The 18109-nt window shown below is 41.4% G+C and overlaps 1 protein-coding gene across 1 annotated transcript in view; it reads left to right on the forward strand.

The window, feature by feature from the left end:
- The first annotated feature begins 4801 nt into the window (after positions 1-4801).
- LOC128457597 (roundabout homolog 1) overlaps positions 4802-18109 on the forward strand; it is an 82125-nt gene continuing 68817 nt past the window's right edge. Inside the window, exon 1 of the mRNA XM_053442373.1 lies at positions 4802-5316. Coding sequence (XP_053298348.1) covers positions 5259-5316 — 58 coding nt within the window. The 5' untranslated portion in view covers positions 4802-5258. The remainder of the gene's footprint in view (positions 5317-18109) is intronic.

Raw genomic sequence — 18109 nt, forward strand, 5'->3', positions numbered from 1 at the left:
AAATCGAGCCTTCAGGATAGTTTGCAAAACCACTTCAACTGGGGAGCCCTTCAATCAGACATTCTCTCAGTTTCCCAGTTAAACACAGGAGACTGATATTTCAAATGATGGCAAATGGTTTGTTTGCAATCTCATGTTTTGTACTTGCTGATATTTGACTAATTATATAAGTTTCAAGTTTCCTTTTGCCTTTGGCTGAAGTTTCATTAACATACCTGAATTCATTTCAAATAAAGTAAATTGCTGTAATGTGTATAATGAGAGCGTAAATATCCAAGTGCAACAAGTAACCAAATCTATAGTTTTACTTCTTCTCAATATGTTGAATGTCTTATTCAGTTTAATTTATTTCAAAGCCTGTTAACAATATACAAGATCATGACCCATGCACCAACCCCTCATATCAACAGCGTCCTATACTTTGAATAAGTGGTGGCTCCCTCTAGTGGTACACTTTAACAATATACATTTCTGTAAGCCTCCCCAAGCCCACAGCCAGTGGAAAAAGAGAGGAATATTAGAAAGTGAAGATTTTTGCGAAATAGAAAATCCAAGTTGGTTTATGTCATTATAAAATGTATGATAACTGAACATAATATGGCCAAAAATAATCATTTATTTAATAATTATTAACAATTTACCAACTTAAATATAAAGTGTATTGGTTGCTTAGCAACATTTCCATTATCACTCTATAGTTTCAAAAGTGAGTTGCATTGAATTTATTACATTACAATATTGATTATCGTGAAATGTGCTCAGGGTTGTAAGCCTAACCCCAACCCTCACAGGCAGTATCTACTACCTAATACTTAATACAATAATTTAAGTAGATATATTCATAACGAAATCAAACAAACGTTTAATGAGGAATCATCGATTTGCAGGACATAAGTGTATTTTCTAATAAACTCTTTGCTAAAATGAACATATAAATAAAGAATATTCTTACTATTGTCAAGCTAAGAAAAAAAAACATCTCCATGTTGCAAAATGGGTTAGCAACACAATTCTGTAATTTGTTTTCTATTATTTTCAAACTCGCTGTTGTTGTTCCCGTGCAAACAGCTACAGATAAACACAGAGAGAACCGTGAAGTCATCGCCCAAACAACTGCACCCGAACAAGACGTTGAATACAAAGGTAGGATCCTTCTTCTAAATGAGATTACTGCAAAATGGGGTTGACATGACTAACCAACGTTTAGCACTTTGCACCTTACTTTGTGTTATCAGTCAGGTGCGTTCTGGTCTCATGCACCTTTAAGTTAAAGGATGTGCTGAGGCCATTTGCATTCTTTTTCTCTATTATGTTAAAAAAGGAATCTCTGAAATAAGCCTTGATGAAGCCGTCAGTCGGTGACGTGTCGCTGTCAGTTGTGCTGAGTCTGTATTTGTCAATTGAAAGAGACAATATTGAATCCAATTCCCAGGAAGAGGACGATGTCTCCTTTTGCTGACAAAGACTCTAATACCACTTAATACCAGTTCAGCAGCTGTAGACTTTGAGTGCTGTGTCCAAAGTCAATGCACTCCAATGGCCCTCTGCCTTCGCTTTGATATTTCATGGTAAGGACTGAGACATGGGGCGTATTGTGATAGAACAAAGCTTTAAGTGGAAGAGCTCCTCTCTCCGTCTGTAGCCTCTTTGGCTGGGAGATTAAAACATTCAGTTTATATGCTGAACAGTCTCTCCGACACCTGGAGCCCATTTTAGATAACACAGGGAAGAAAATTAGAGATGATAAAGTAGAAATGTCTTTGGCCCTTTCATCCTTTAAAGCACTCCATAAAGATTGCTTCCTCTTTACTTGAATTGAATAACGGGAGCTTCTTGGGCTCCATCTGAAGTCGTTTCATCCCCCGAGATGAGAAGGCTTTTTGTTTTGGTGTCTCAAATCGCTGTGACCCAGAAAAAATAAAAAGATGACAGTGACATTGCAGGAAGTTGAATGGATGTCCAAGTCGTAACGGCTAATGAGACCGTCAGGGTGGCTGCCAGTTGGCCAATTTGGAGGGAGGTCAAGAGGAGCAAGCGGCGGCAGCGGTTTGTCGGTTGCATCAGCTTTTCCCCACCGTGCTGCAGCGACTGGCAAATGTGACGAATTATTCTGCTTGGAAACTTTCTGTGATCCAGAGAGACGGTGGGGATGTGCACTGAGATGGTGCTGAGATATCAACAAGTGGGGAGAAATGATGGCGAGATGGGGAGGGAGGGGAATGGAATGGAAATTAAGGCTGTGGGAGAAGCCGCTAATGGCGCGTTACCTTCACATCCATCCATTAATACATCCACCCAGGTCATTCGGTACCTGATATTCTGACACTAGGTATAGACAGATGATTTCAGCAAGGGGGATTTGAAGCCTGTTTGTATTTTAAATGGACACAGTTGTGACTAATAAAGGAGCAGCTGAGGACCAAGTGTGTTGCTCTGTGGAGATTCCAAATTATTTATTCCCTCGTAAATATTGTTGGGGATTTGGCTCAGGGCTTTTTTGAAGATATTTTCTCTCCTGGCTCAAAACCCACTGGAGAACTACTTTAATGAAAAAAGGAAAAAATAGAAAAGGGTCTCAGTGCTTGGCACTGTCTCATTGAAATCCTGGCCATTTTATGCGTGGTGTTGCCATGAAAACGTGCTTGTCTTTGTGTCCATTTTTCACCATCTGCTCCGGCAAATATCGGTGTTGGAGATGCTTTGGATTTTAACCAACCATGAAATGTGCTTTGTATTTTACCAACCCTGCATTTAGCTGTGAGCGCTGCATCTGTTGTTGTGTTGAGGCCGCATGTGCATAAAGCAAGAGCTCCTCCAGTGAATCCATATCCCCTTGTTATTTGTTCTTTAGCCCTTCTCTTATGGTTGCCAGCTAATTCCTAATAAGGATATGGCTTTAGACTAATTATGTAGTCATTACAGGACCAGGACCATATTTTCCTCCACAGTGTTAGTGTGCTACTGTGTGTTGGTCTCAGCCAAGAGGGCTGCCAGAGTCGTACAGTTGGGAGGAAACTAACATGCAAAACATGGAAATAATATGAACAGAGACTGTGGGGGAAATAAACACATGAACAGCAATGTGCAGCAATAACTTAGTTAGGCCTGAATAATAAGAGGCACAAGCTCGTATATTCCAGCAATGCATCGGCTGAACAGTGGAAAGAAAAAAACAGGAAAATCCAAGAAGAAAAAGGGAGAAGATGTGCTTGCAGGGGAGTGCATATTTTAGAAAGCCACTTAAGTGCTTGTGATGAGGCGGACTGTAATTCTCCCTGTTTTACTGGTTGTTTACAAGCTGTGATGTCTCTGCTTAGAGAGCTGGCTGCATTGAGCGGAGCTGCGAGTGGTCAGCGATGACCGATTAAAGGATTTGAGGCGAGAGGGGCAGGGAGGGCTGAGTGCATAAACTTTGTCTTGGGTCTGAATGAGACTTTAAAGAGCAGACGCCTCGCGGTTGTGTCTGTGGCGTGTGAGTGCATCAGACTGTTTGAAGTCGTTTGATTCCATCTTTTGTTTGGCTGGACATGTGAAGGAATGTTTTTTTTTTTTAAGTCTATGCTTTTTATAGTAGAAATGATTCGTATGGCTAACCATGACACTGAACTTTAGTTTCATGCAACCTGTAGTCCATCTTTTCTTATGTGACTGTGCAGATCATTCTGTGGCGTGGGCAGATATAGGACCAGTAGTGTATCTAAAAATAAAACCTAGCAACGATTTTGACTCTTTATGACAGCAGTGGTTATAATACTGCCGACACTGAGGATATATATTGGGAGATATCGACAGTGTCAGCATCAGAAAATTAAAAAACTCGCCTTGAATTGAACAGTGAGCTTTTCCTGCTGCTCCAGTTGCCCTAACACCAGACTGTGCTGCAGCTCCGCAGCCAGCAGAGGGAGTGCTGACCTCCTCAGACAAACACAAGACATCGCTCTTCCTCACTGCTCTGTGATGGAACTATTAACTTTAAAACGGATTCATCTTTCTCAATTCAGACTATATCCGATTTAAGTACAGTATCACAGATGTGATTATTACTTCAACATGTTTGATACCAATGCAAAATATATTAGATCATTCATTTCTATTAGAATGTCCTCTAATTTCCCCTGTGGCCTGTGGAGAGGTCACAGTGAGGAAACCTGATCGATTTTTTTTCCTCATGGGAAGAAGATGACACAGCTCTGTTGCTTTCCTGTGTGGATAAAGCCACATGGCTCATCATGGCTTAATTTAGTAATTTTTTCCATGTGTTGCATGAGCTTGTTCCATTAAAGGTTTTAATAAGAACACAGAGTGCACGTCTCTATATGTTGATAGAAGGGTATAAATAGCAGAGACCATTCATCGAGGTCATATTATAGCCAATATTCACATTAGACACACTTTATAAAGTATAGTTTAGGTTCAGGAATCTGCCTTTTTCACATTGTGCTTTAGTGGTGCAGCCAATGTGATTGACAACCATTGTGCAAACTTACATTTGAATAGACACTGTGACATATTGTGTTTTATATTTAATCCATCAGAGGTTAAACCCTAACCGTCCACATCCACTGGTTTGCAGGGATTTTTTCCAACATTTATGAGGCTGCTGAATCTCTTTTTTCGAGCTTAATGCAGAAACCCAGCAGAGTCTCGCGTTGTGCACGTGAATCCTTGTGCGGTTAGATGGTGCCTGACTCGCAGGAATCCTCCGCGCAGCAGAAAAAGCCTCTGAAGGAAAAGCAGAGCAGAGCTGCTGCGCGCAGAGACACACGGCGCCTCCATCCAACCAGCGCCAGTCCCACCAAACCCAGCCCGGCGCGAGAGAGGAGAGAGAGAGAGAGAGAGAGGGGGGGGTACAACTACACGTTTAACACGTTAAAGTGAAAGCAAGTGGACGCTTCTCCCCCTCGTGGAACTATACCATCTCAGGGCCGATGCGTTCCGCCAAGTTCTCGGCATTTTGGAGAGAGGAGTTCCTCAGGAGCGAGAGAATCCAAGTGGGGGACCGAGTGGATTAAAGCCAAAGCGATGCCTCCGACTGGGGTGAACTTTGGTTCCAGCAGCAGCAGTCCACTGTCCGGGGAGCAGCTCTGAACATTCTTTGTCTGTATCACTGCGGAGTTCAGGAGAAACTCTTCCCCGGCCGGAACCGAACCCGCACCGCCGCCTGCACAGCGCGTAGAAGTTGAGCTTTAGATGAAACAGACAACCAGCGCGCCTTCTCACTGGATTTACCCCGTTTCCAGCTGCCCGTGAACTGAAGGATGCCTGTCTGTCTGTGGGCAGTTTACTGTCTACTGGCACTTCTGCGAATTTGTTCAGGTATGAGCTGATCCATTGCCAAACACATATTTTTTTCTTTTTCTTTTGAGAAATCTACATTTCTGTGCTGCTTGTGAGTAATTCGAAACTGCGGTGGTGATGCATTTGCAAAGTTTGACCTGTCTCAGGCCCCCTGTGGATATAGAGGTCACCTTTCCTCTGTGCAGCAGGATCCGGTTGTGGCCCCTTGACCCACGCTGCCTTCCGCCTGCACGCTGAAAGTGACCCATCTATCTATAATTGCTGCAGACCAGCGGGACACAGGCCCACTTATAAGTCTTATCACACCATGTGGAAATTAGTTTCCACAGTGAGTGTCTGAATGAAAAAAAAAGGAAAAACCAGGAGAGTCAGGTTTGTGTTAAGATTGTGTTGTTTTAATGTGTGTGATAAAATCGGTTGCATCAGTGGGTGCATATACTTTACATGAGCTGCAGGTTAATGAGGAACAGAGAGACTTACCTTGGATACTCCCTCTGCACCAGTGAGGGTGTGTTACTTTCACTGGGTAGAAAGAAGACTCCAACTACTCGCTGGATTCAGAAATAGACAATTACATTCACTTTGTCAAGGTTGAAAGATAAAAATAAATTTCCAAAAAGTGACTTCAGTTTCTGGATATAGTTTAAATATATATTTTTGTATATGATCTATTCATGCACATTAATCAAAATCCCTGTAAGTGTGCCAGTTTTAGCCAGCAGGCTGTTTATTTAACTGCAGGGCTAATTTGGTGAGATGATCTGTTGCCTAAGGACGTTTTGCACATATTTTAGATTATAAAATTACATCCATATTTACACGCTTTTGTCACAGCACATGTTAGCCACTTTGTTCCAGTCAAGCACCACCCTTTGCAGATGTAGCCACTGAACTCGGTCAGGAGACATCCTCCACCCATCAGGAATCCGAGATTAAAAGCTTGGAATGATTGTGTCAACCCAGATCCTATTCAATCACATATATTCTTTATATATTTGGATCGGGTTTCGGGAACAAGGTGGTTGAGCCGGATGCGTTTAATTTTTTAATTTTTTAAAGGGCTCCACCTATGGGAGGAGTTTATTGATTGTCCCCAAATAATGCAGACATTTGAATACAAGGCAAAGGCCTATAGGGAATAATGACAAAATCCGTCCACTGTTTTTTTAAACACATGCTAAACCACAGTATGGATTCAAGAGCTAAAGCAAGTATTAAATTAAACAAAATCCTATTTACCAATAATCTAAAAACAATCGAAAGAGATGACTCGAGGAACTTCAGCACACAAGAAAACCCACAAGTCAAGAATCCCTCATATTCCCGACTGGCAGCAGTCTTGTTCACTGTGTCAGACAAAGACAGCTGTCAGTAACATTAACTGTGGCCACAGAGTGAAAACATGTTTCCAGCACCAGTGTGTGACACTGAGTGATGGCCTTTTTTGCTCGACTTCCTTTGACAGAATAGAGAGATACTTCTTCAAGCATTATTTTCTCTTATATCATGAGGGCTGGAATAAATCTACCCACATCAGAACACATGTGGCTTTAACACGCCCTAATTCTTGGATTTGTATCCATTCCTTGAGATTAACGTATTGTAAAAAGGTTTATCTATATAAGACTTAACTAAGATAAGGTTCTTCCCAGAGCCAGAGGAGGAGGAGGAGAGGTACAGTGTTAACATGTGGATACAACACAGGCTTTGAGCGACTCCTCTCTTTAATGTCAGTGGTAACTCAAAAAAGGAAACACACTCAGTCTTGCCTATCCACATCAAGAGCACTAAAATACGTGTGACGCCTATTTTCCATTTCGTTGTCTCTAAATTTCCAAACCGACAATCTTGGTAGCCGCGCAAATTCAGGGAGTTTCAAGAAGAAGGTTTGTGCTTTTGTCCGAATTATTTCCTCTGACCCTCTATTATTCATTATTATTAAACATGTTAATTTGCAGTTAAAGTTGAACCATCGGTGCAAAATCCTAACTGGCCACATAGACCTCAAAGTTTGAATCATCCTTTTAATTACCGGTAACAGTTATTTTCTTCCCATTAAGGGCCCCTGACATGAAATAGCCCAGATGCTAAGAGTATTCAGTGGTCGTCTTAACCACTGAGCTTCAGTAGCAGTGGACACGTTCTCACTGACTGGCCCAGTAATGTACTGTTTAGCCAAAGCATGTGCGGTGGGATAAATGTCATAAGCTGTGTAGTAGCTGTGCATTTCCCTAACCCTAACCCAGTTTGAACCTGTGAGAGAGTGGGTGGACCATATCCTCTTCCCACCACCCATACATTACAGGGACATTACAGCTGGGATAGCTGCCAGGTTTACGTGCCCATCCTTGAAAATTATCCCCGCTTAACAAGTTTCACTCAGAATGATGACATGTTTTTTTTCCCACCCTGTTTGTGCTCGATGCTCCCAAACTGATTCCCTTGTATGGTATCTTGACTGCATCGTAAAAAAAAGGTACACTGGTCCCTCATTAAAACACCGTGGTCTGAGAGCCGGGCTTTTAAAGACACGTTATCATGCTCAGAGCTAAGGGGCACCTTTGTTGAGAGTTTAATCTCCCAATAATAAATCTGCCGGTGGTAATTGGATGATACATTATAATCTAAATGATTGCCATTAAAAACATATGCTCGTGTCGAGATGGCTTTGTCCCTTTCGTCCCGTGGATCATAATTACGCATCCCCAGAGTGATGCCGCGACTTGGCTCGCCGCTCTACCTGCTTTGTCTGATGGTCTGTAAACATTATCCATAAAAAAAAGAAACATGGGAAAATAAAAGAATGGCCCATCCTTCTCTTCCTCTGGATGACGGTCTTATCACGCCTGCACTTTCAGAGCACAGGTCAATATTTTCATAAGTCGACGAAATAAATAACTAGGGTAATTACTTTGGTAATAACTGGCCGAGATCCTCCGAGGATTATTCTACCTTCATGGAGCACATCATCCATTTCTTACCAGCAGAGAAGTAAGTACAAGAGGGGCTCAGAGACCCAGCAGAAACCAGCCTAATTCCATCACTGGTGTGTGCAGCAGCCCCATAGGGAACAGTTTAACCGAGACATCTGGCCGGCCTGTTGGAGTTAGTTGTGCACAGGTCAGAGTTCACATGTACTTACTCGTGCTGCTTGGGCGACTGACACTCAAGGCTACAAGAGGTTTACTGTTGTGACCCAGAATACTGCACAACACCAGTTACAGAATACTGGACCTTTAGTAATGATGGCTTATTTGGGGGGCGGGGGGCTGGCCTGCTGCGTCGTCCCCTACGCTAACAAGACTCCCCATAGCCTTTGTCATCTGACAGTGATGGGTCCAGTCTTGCTGCTAATGAGGACTTCTTCGCCATGGATGATGGGGCTGATAAGACATCTTTGTATGGCGAGGAGCTTCCTTTGTTTGTCGGATGGAACTGTCAGGTTCCTTCTGGGCTTTCTTAGAAAAAATGAGACTAATAAGCTTTACTGGAGACCATTGTGGTAGGACAGCATCTCCTGTAAATGTTCTTTAGCACGCCAGCATAAGGGTAAGAAAAGGGTGAAATTCACCATGTGGCCACTCTGTTGTGTATTTCCTACTCACTGAGAATCTGCTGAAACTACTCTTTTTACAGGTATGATGGTTTCTTGCTAAATTATGCTGCATAATTTAATTTCTTACTGCCGGCAGCAACGTTTTCTTTCAAATCCATCAATCCTAGTTTGTGGTTGTGTTTTTTATATACATCCATGTTCTGAAAGAGTAGGATGCAAAACCCTGACTTAAGTTTTGTGCATCGTAAGCATCCACCTTGAAATGAGCTTTAACAAAGTAAAATTGTTTCAGACCGGTGTTGTTGAGATCATTATTACCTGAAAAATGCTCCTAAGAAGTTTCTTTTCCCCACCAGGAACCGTTAAGGTAGAGAAGCTGAGACTGTATCTCTCTTGTCTCTCAAACCCCTGTGGACGTCGCTGGAATTGTTTGGTTCTGACTGAACGTGCATACATGCATATGTAATGATGTTCGCGAAAGCTTGTTTTCCGTGTGTGCTTTCGAATTGTTTGCTGAGAGCTACGATTCATAATTGCTTCCGTTGTTTACTCGCTGTTTTCCTGTGGTGCTGTGAGGCCGCGAGCGTGGTTTGCAACCCCGGGGAAGGGGAGCTACTCGGAGCTTTAACAAGTGCCTGTGGGCCTGCAGTTCACAGGTCGTCACACCTTTGCATAGGCAGACACATACACTCACACTCCTGCGCACCACACATACACACACAACTGAGATGGATCGATAACTATATGCCTCTGCAGCAAAGCGAGCCGGTTCTATGCCTGGAGGATCCTCCTACACCCCTAACACTGTCTTCAACCTTTTCTACTCATCTCTAGAAAAGAGCTACCACAGACTTTATTTATTCAGTCCACATTTTTATTTGTTTAAGTTGAACTGGTCTCATTAAAGCACAGTAATGTATTGATTTAGTGCAACAGCGACTCAAAGCATGACCCGGGACAGATAACAAAACAAGAGTGACACTCAAACGGATACCTGTGCCAAGTCCCAACATCTTTCCTCAATTCAATCAAGCTGCACGAATGTTAACAGCTTTTCCAATGGTCAAAAACCCACAAATATCCACTAACACGTGTTTTTATTGGCTTTGATCAGCATTGATAGCAACGCCTGGATGAACGTGCTAATTTATTCGGTCGAAATGCTGCACCTTTCCTGGCTTGACGTTATGACGAGCCTTGAACCTAAATATCCAGGAAGGTTTGTGTACTTATTGATTTTTACATTCTGGGAACAACGTGCAACAGCCGAGTATAATGCTAAATATAACAGCAATGCAAGACAGTGAGGCACAGTGACTCACTGGGGAAAAATACAGAACTCCTCTACTGGCAATGGGAAAGGATTCACTCGCCTTATTTGAGCAGGAATACCCACATTTAAAAAAAACTGTGTATACCTGCTAACTTTGGCATTAAAGAGGTAATAGAAATCAGTCCCCTAAATATAAATAGTTTATTACCTGCATTATACTCTGGGAAATCAGTGGCAATGATGAAAGAATTCCTTTATCAGCCCCTTTATGAGGAATTGAATTAGTTCTCCCCTTCCACCAAGCTTCAAGATAACCCTTTCAGTAGTTTTGATCTCAACTACAAACCTGTAAAGCTTCATGACAGCATTTTGCTCATTTGTGATGCTACTCAGACAGACATACAGACTGAGGTAGTTCCTGCTACAGTAGGTATCTCTTTTGATTACTAAATATTAACATTAAGTTTCATGGTCGCTGCTACCTCAGTTATTTGTTAAATCACCTGAATAAATTGGTACTACCCACATCTTTCTGTTGAATACACAGTTATAAATGTGGTTGTGCCATGCCACATAGCACACTGTGAAAACACAATCAAACACCACACACAGTTTAATTATTTGTGGTCTTTGGAATATCTTGTGCTTGTCACCCCCCAGGTGCTGCTCTCTGTTCCTCGCCAACAAAAACATGGCCGAGAAATACTCATTGAGAAACCACTCATCTAAATAAGACTAGCCTCTGAGATCAGAAACTCCCTTGGGCCTGTGGTTTTTCTCCGGGCTGTTTGTACTTCTTTCGCCTTAGTTTCCTGCTCTGAGGCCAATGTCCTATGACTGTTTGCCGAGGCCCTTTGGATAATTACTTCTGCAAATAAAGCTGCTCTCCGTAGTCTTGACTTTTTCATAAATAATTACGAAGGTGTCCGCGTCAGAATTTTGTGGTTAATAATATGCATGTTGTTTCATCCTCTGGTCATAAAGGTGGGCTTATTGTGTTGTCTAAGACAAACTGTTTCTTTGAAACAAACTGTTGTGGCCCTCTGGGCTAGTAGTGGTTGCTTCAGAATGATGCTGCTTCCCTTAGGATTTCGGATAAGGAGTAATTGGGAGAATGAATATCTTGAAAGGACAGCTTTTTAAAGGTCACCGTAATGGTATGGCCTCGGAGATGCTTCCCAAGGATAACTCCCTGTCCATCCACCCGTCTCCAGTCAGGCAGCAAATAGTCAATAGTGTCAATATTTGTTTCGGTAGGTCTTCTGCAGTTCGTCTTTACTTTCAGACTCAGTCAATGGATGCATTCTCACACATATCAATTAGGCTGGCTGTGACAATTAAATCCAAGATTCGTTAATAAAGGAATGGTTCGGTATTAGTTGGTGCACATTATCCCTCTGCCATTTTGTAGGTCTTTCTCATCCTTCATTCATCTCACATCGCTCCCCAGCATTCCTGACAGGGTTCAGAGCCCCCTATGTGAAGACTGCAGCATAAAGAACGGTTTTCCCACCAGAGCCCCATCTCGCCGACAGCCCAAAACATGCATACATTGCTTTAATTAGCAGATCTATTATTAGCTAGCATTTTAAATTCTGTAGGATTCACACGAAATGTAGGTCCTGCGACTAATGCTGATGGTTTTGATAGATGTGGATTTATAACTATGAAGCCATGACTTTATCTGAACCTGTACTAAGGCAGAAGTGAGTGGAGTATTCAGTATTAGATATGTATGTGATGATACAATAAATACCTCACCTACTGCACCATATATACAGTATGTAGTATAATGTATATCTCATGTAGTTGTCATGCTTATTAACCTCTAAATGTCTCTGTGCAGTAAAATATCAAAATTTAAATTGAAAAAAAAAATCATTAAAAATCACGTTTGAAAACTGACTAGCTTTAAAATGAAAATGTAAAAACCATGTACTATGAATTGAACTAGCACAGTATGAACGACGTGCTGTGAAAATAACTAGAGACTGGCTTTGGCTTTAGGTAATGTCCTTCACCAAGATGAATTTGATCATCCACCAGACATCTGAGGGGAGCGGTTGAGGAGCACCTCTTTTAAAAAAAAAATTATTCTGACAGCCTTGATCAGAGCACGCCTAAACCAAACCCAGTCCTTCACGTCCCAGTAAGCCTCCAGTAAAAAGATGAAGACAGCAGGTGGATCAACAGGCCAGTCTGAGTGGCCTTTTCTCCTTAGTGGGAGAGAGAGGGAGAGAGAGGAGCTATCTAACGTTACCTTCATTAAACAGAGGCTGACGGCGGAATGCACACTCTCAAGGCATCTCAAGCATTTTGACTAACAGCCTCATTAGTAAGAGGGAGATATTTGTACTGTGCAGGAGTCATATGATGTCTCACCTATGTAAATGTTGACCAAGACAGATCCTGTATCAGTTTAGATTCTAAAGCTAATTTCTGTCATTCACCATGATGAGCTACAAAGATTTTTTTGCGTAGTCGGTTTGATACACAAACTAATAGCACCTGACGGCAAAACATAATTTTGATTGTTTGTTTGTCGGATTACGCAAACAATACACAACTGATTCCCATTCAATTTTGTTTAGGGATGGAGCATGACCCAAGATTTTAAGTTTTCACAAACAATAATTCATGCATCATGATGACATAAAGCTGTCATTTTGAAAGGACTGATATATATGAGTGTGTGTAATTTGGTTTACATCCAAATTAAAATCCACATCTAGTGAATTTAGATGTGTCCTAATAAGGGGGATGTTCGGGCTTTTGGCACAGGTATGCACTCTACTGGGTGTCATATTTATTTTCCTTCATTCTAGTTTTGATGTTTCACTGACAGCTTCACAAGAAAGAAAAACATCTTTAGTATTTTAATTCTAGAGTTTGTGCTATTAAGGCTCAAGATACATAAGAAACATTTAACGTCAAAAGGAATGGGAAAAAAGAAAGCCTCTTGGATCTGTTTTTTCTAAGCCTACATTCCATTTTCTCTCCTGTCGTGCTGGGTTACAGTGCAACAGAGGACTTTCTTTGGAAAGTCCATATAACTGGGGGTATAGCACTGTCGAAGCACAGCCACTGAAATCCTGTCATTTCTATAGAAAGCTGCCTCAGGTTAATGAGGGAGTAAAGAGTGTGGACAGGTACTGAGTCGGAGGAAGTGCAGTCTGTGGTGGCTCTGTTTTTGAAATGCATTAATTAGCTCATGTTCGGAATCTGTACGTGTGAAGACAGAGATAAAAAGAAACTTCAGACAGTCGTGAATCCTGCAGACATTTTGTTCTTATTTTCCACTTCAATAAGAACTGAAGGAGCAGGCTCGAGCTTAACTTCTAATCATCTGAAATACCTGTACTATTTCCTCACTTCAAGGAGAAGCTTTACTGTGACATGCAAGATCGGCATCCGCTGCTGTCTGCGATCTGATTGTAAAAATGCTTCATTGCAATCAGTGTTTTTTTTTCTTCATATCATTGCAATTACATGTAACAACTTCTCTCCAACCGGCATAATCACAGCCTTTTCAAATTGTACTCTCAACACAAGGCGTGCAGAAAATAACAGTTTACCTCAGAAACAATACTTAAAGCATTTATGTAGCAATAGTTACAAAATAGAGAGAAGTTTAGACCCACACCCTTAAACTCAACTCCACACAACAGAGTAAATCAGGCCGGAGAGCTGGGCTATATACTTTATGTCAACAACCGAACAGAGGCCCCTGTGCCAATGTGCGATCTGCAGCAGCATCGCAAATGAAGCCAAATCAAAAGCTGTTCACACAGATAAACTCACGTATTCAAATAAATTCAAGCGTTTATTGTTATCGGACAGCTGCACAACGAAACATAAGTGCAACTCCTCTCGGTGGTGCAAAGAGACAGCAGCAGTTAAAAGAAAAAACAACTCACTGCCAGATGAGCACTTTTAATCACCTCTTTATGAAAGAGCGTATTGAAGGGTGAGCTCTGAGCCTTTCACAGGGAAAAAAAAGGATTGAAGTCGCAAAAAAAGGAAGCAAAAAAGCAATTTGTGTGGAACATGGCTGGAAGGATATTTGCCCAGTGGAAGTGATTGACACGAGCAGGATTGCTGTGAAAAAGGGGTCAAGATATTATGGAGTTCCAGGCGCTGGTTCTCATCCACGCTGAACTCTGACTTCTCGGCCGCTTCCACCACGGAGCTTTATTGCAACTTGTAGACCTAGTCTTTGCAGGTCGTGCTTGTGTCTGGAAAACAAACATAAGACTTGGGTTTCCTCTTATGAACTTCAACATTATTTATTTTGTGGCTGTAATATCCCCACCAACCTTTTGGCAAACATGTTTGAAACGGGTAAAGACATTGGGAACACTTCCAATTCTTATTCATTATGTTTTATGTGCTGTAATTTACCTTTATACTAAGGCTTTGCAAGCATCATCAATTGCACATTGGTAAAGCAAGTACAACACAGAACAAAGTGGCGGCATCACCAGAAGCAGCACTAACAGCCGTGTTTTGATAAGAGTTACATTCTGTTCCTTGGCTTGACGGCTGCCAAATGCGTCAGACACCCGTTACTGTTTTTGAAAGCGTCAGACTGTTGCCTCAAGACACAAAACGATTTGACAATGAACAATGAAATGGATGTAAGTTTTTGCCTCAGATTAGAGAGTTAATTTGTGAAGATACAAGTAAAGGTACAGAGTGTGAAAGTGCATCGCAACTTAAAAAAATTAAACCTTTCCCGATTTTGTCAGTTGCCTGTAAAAGCCTGTGGCCTCATTCCTGTGTAACGGACTCAACCCAATGGATGTGAAATTCAAGCTCTCTCCCGTGTGCCTTGTCTCATTGCCTCGCTTTCACTTCACTGAGCACAAAAAAGAAAACAAATAAATCCTTAAAAAGAAAAGAAAAAAACATTGAGGGTCCATTACAGCACTGTGCCAGAGCTTGAGAGTTGGTATAGTCTAAAATACAGAGTTGGGCAAGTTACTGAAAATTGGTACTTAGTTACAGTTACTAGTTACTTCTTTTAAAAGTAATTGAATTACTTCACCAGTTACTGTATATCAAAAGTAATTAGTTACTAGGCAAAGTAACTTTTAAGTTACTTCTGTTATTTTATTGTGAAAATGTTTTATTGTGAAAATGTTACATGATGTTATTTTGAAACGGTTCCGGTAGAGTCGCGGACATCCTGTGATGACTACAACGGCGCTACGGAAAAGGTTTATGTTTTTAGCAACCCTCCGAAGAAGCACAATGTCTTACGGTGTCAACGGTTGTTTTAAGGTGTTTCTAAGTTGTTCAAAGTTGTATTAAGGTGTACGGTGTTACAAGGACGGCTCAAATAAACGACCAGAACATCAGTTTGAGTCTCGACCATCTTTCGGGGGATCTGGTTCACTTGTCTTCTTGTCTGCAAGTGTTCAGTTTTCTCAAAAGAGAGTAACGCGAGTAACGAACTCATTTAAATTTCAGAAATTGTAACTGATTAAAAAATTAAAAAAAATACTTGATTTACTTGATTAAAAAAAATACTTCGTTACATGCTCGTTACCGCTAAAAGTAGTGGAATTACAGTAACGCGTTACTTTGTAGCGCGTTACTCCCAACACTGCTAAAATATAATAAAGCTATAATAACACAGTGAATTTAGTTTCCTCATGCAGGTTAGTCTGTAGTTGGACTTGCTACCTGCACCACAGACGCTGGTGGACCATCTTATCGATGGATCGATGCACAGTCCAATAACCAAAGTGTCCTTGTCTGTCTCTTTTGAAAATATTCTTCATCCAGCCCAACTGTCAGCACAGCTAAGTGATGACAGCACACATTGCTGAACATCAGTATCACGAGAGGGCGACTTCTTTGCCACAAGTTTAATGAGAAGATCTATTGGTTTGTTAAGTCCTGATTTCTGGTTCTGGGTCCAAGCTCTTGTATTCTCAGCATGTCAGAGTGCTGCGTTTGTCTTTTGCTGACTTTAACAAGCTCCATTTATATTAAAACTTGGATTAAATGATTTGAGTTAGGTGAACTCCCGCTCGGCTGGGAAAAAAACTACATATGAATTCAGTTCCCTTTTTACCCTAATGCTGACTCCTTAAAAGTGCATGATGGTGAAAAAAGTAACTGGTGTTGGATGTGGATAGAGATATTATGTCACATTTAACAATTTGACAGCCAATCACAAAATGTTGTTTAAGCTTAAGAGTCGCTGTTTGGTGGGTTCCATTCTTTTTGCAAGGCTAAACTCATCTGACTCAGCATGAACGGATTATGCATAGTCCCCAAAACAGTGAACTACTCCTTTAATGACAGACAAGAATATAATCCATCTGGATGGCTTTTAGTGCCACGGATTGGGTTTTTGGTCTTTGTGAACACACAGGTTATCAACAATGACAAAAAAATCTAAGTGAAACTACACAACACTGAACTCTAATCCCCTGTGGCTCAGTGTACGCTCCCACTAATGTCCTCTCCGACTATTACGCTAACGCCACGATTGCTTTTAGTGTTAATGCAGTCCAACAACCAGGCAGAGCTGTGGCCACTTCATTACAGACACTGTGATTGAGCTTTAGAAGACTGGCTGGTTTTTTCCCATATTTATATCTGTGATATTGTTTAATTGGCATATCCAGCACGTGCACGTTTCTGTATCTGCACGCATACATTTCTGAAATAAGAGTAGATGGGTTCGGTGCTTACTGGGGAAGTCTCTCTGCCTTCACAGTACGACAGCCAGTTCACATCTGGACTGCCACTACCAGGGGCGCAATTAAGACAGAAATTAAATGTAGGTCACGCACACATGCACTTGTGACACGCACTGATGCAGCATGAAACTAATGTGATATTAATTCATTAATTGAGTTAGTCACGCAAAAATGTTTCAAATGACGGTTTTATAACTTTCAAGCCACAGAGGAGATGATGGAGACCCGACTGCAGGGGGACAAACGTACGTGATCTGTTCAGCTGATATTCATCCGGAGATTTGAAATAATTAGTTTCTCAGACCGGAGTTGTCTTAGAGGTTTAATTATTAGCTCTGCAGAGGAATCGTCAGCAACATGGCTCAGAGTGCAACCACGAGAAGTTAAAAAGGAAGGTTTTTATACAATGTGATAAACAGGAAACAAAACAGAAAGCAGACAGGAAACGTCTTCTCTGCATCAGCTAAGTGCACAGAAAACAGTTGAAACAGTAGTAAGACATTGAGCAGTGGAATTTTCCATTACACTGATTATTCAAATGAGAGCAGACTAAACTGTAACTTCTTACTGAATCACACTAATATAAAAGATTAACCGAGGGCAGGGTTTTTATTTTCTTTGATAACAAACGATCTCCGTACCGTTTCAGCGCCTGCTCCGTTCATGGGAAGTTTGACTTTCAAGCTCTGCCTCAGTGATAATCAATAACCTATATACAACCACTTTACTTTCCTCTGAACAGTTAATGGAGTGAGGATAAGCCTCTCTCCGATGGGCTGCTGGCCTTTCCAGGCAGTTGTGCTCCAAAGGTGTTTCTCATCACAAATACAGGAGGCAAGCTCCCAAGTATCAGCAACCTCTGTTTACTATGTCGAAGCAATATGCAGGATTGGGTCTGGATATAAAAAGCCAAACACGTAGACTCCTGGTGACAATATTTGACATTATCAGGCGATGTCTGTAATCCATTTTAACAGTGCTTGGAATCTGCTATATATACTTACAAGCTATTATTACATTTTTTAAAACTGTATAAAGAACTAAACCAAAACCATTTGTAGTGTCCGTCATATTTAGCCTGATGGATTTATCCTCCAGTTAAAATGTCCTGGTGACCTAGTTGGCTCAGATGTTTATCGTGCACCAGCAATGTTCTGGTTTGAGTCTGCCCTGGGGATTTCATTGCTTGTTACCTTCCCAGTGAGCATTTAACAGATGGCAAGCCAGAGAATATTTTGTTATAGTACTGTGTAGAGACACTGTTAA

This window comes from Pleuronectes platessa, chromosome 15 (genome assembly GCF_947347685.1).
Source record: "Pleuronectes platessa chromosome 15, fPlePla1.1, whole genome shotgun sequence".
Lineage (NCBI taxonomy): Eukaryota > Metazoa > Chordata > Actinopteri > Pleuronectiformes > Pleuronectidae > Pleuronectes > Pleuronectes platessa.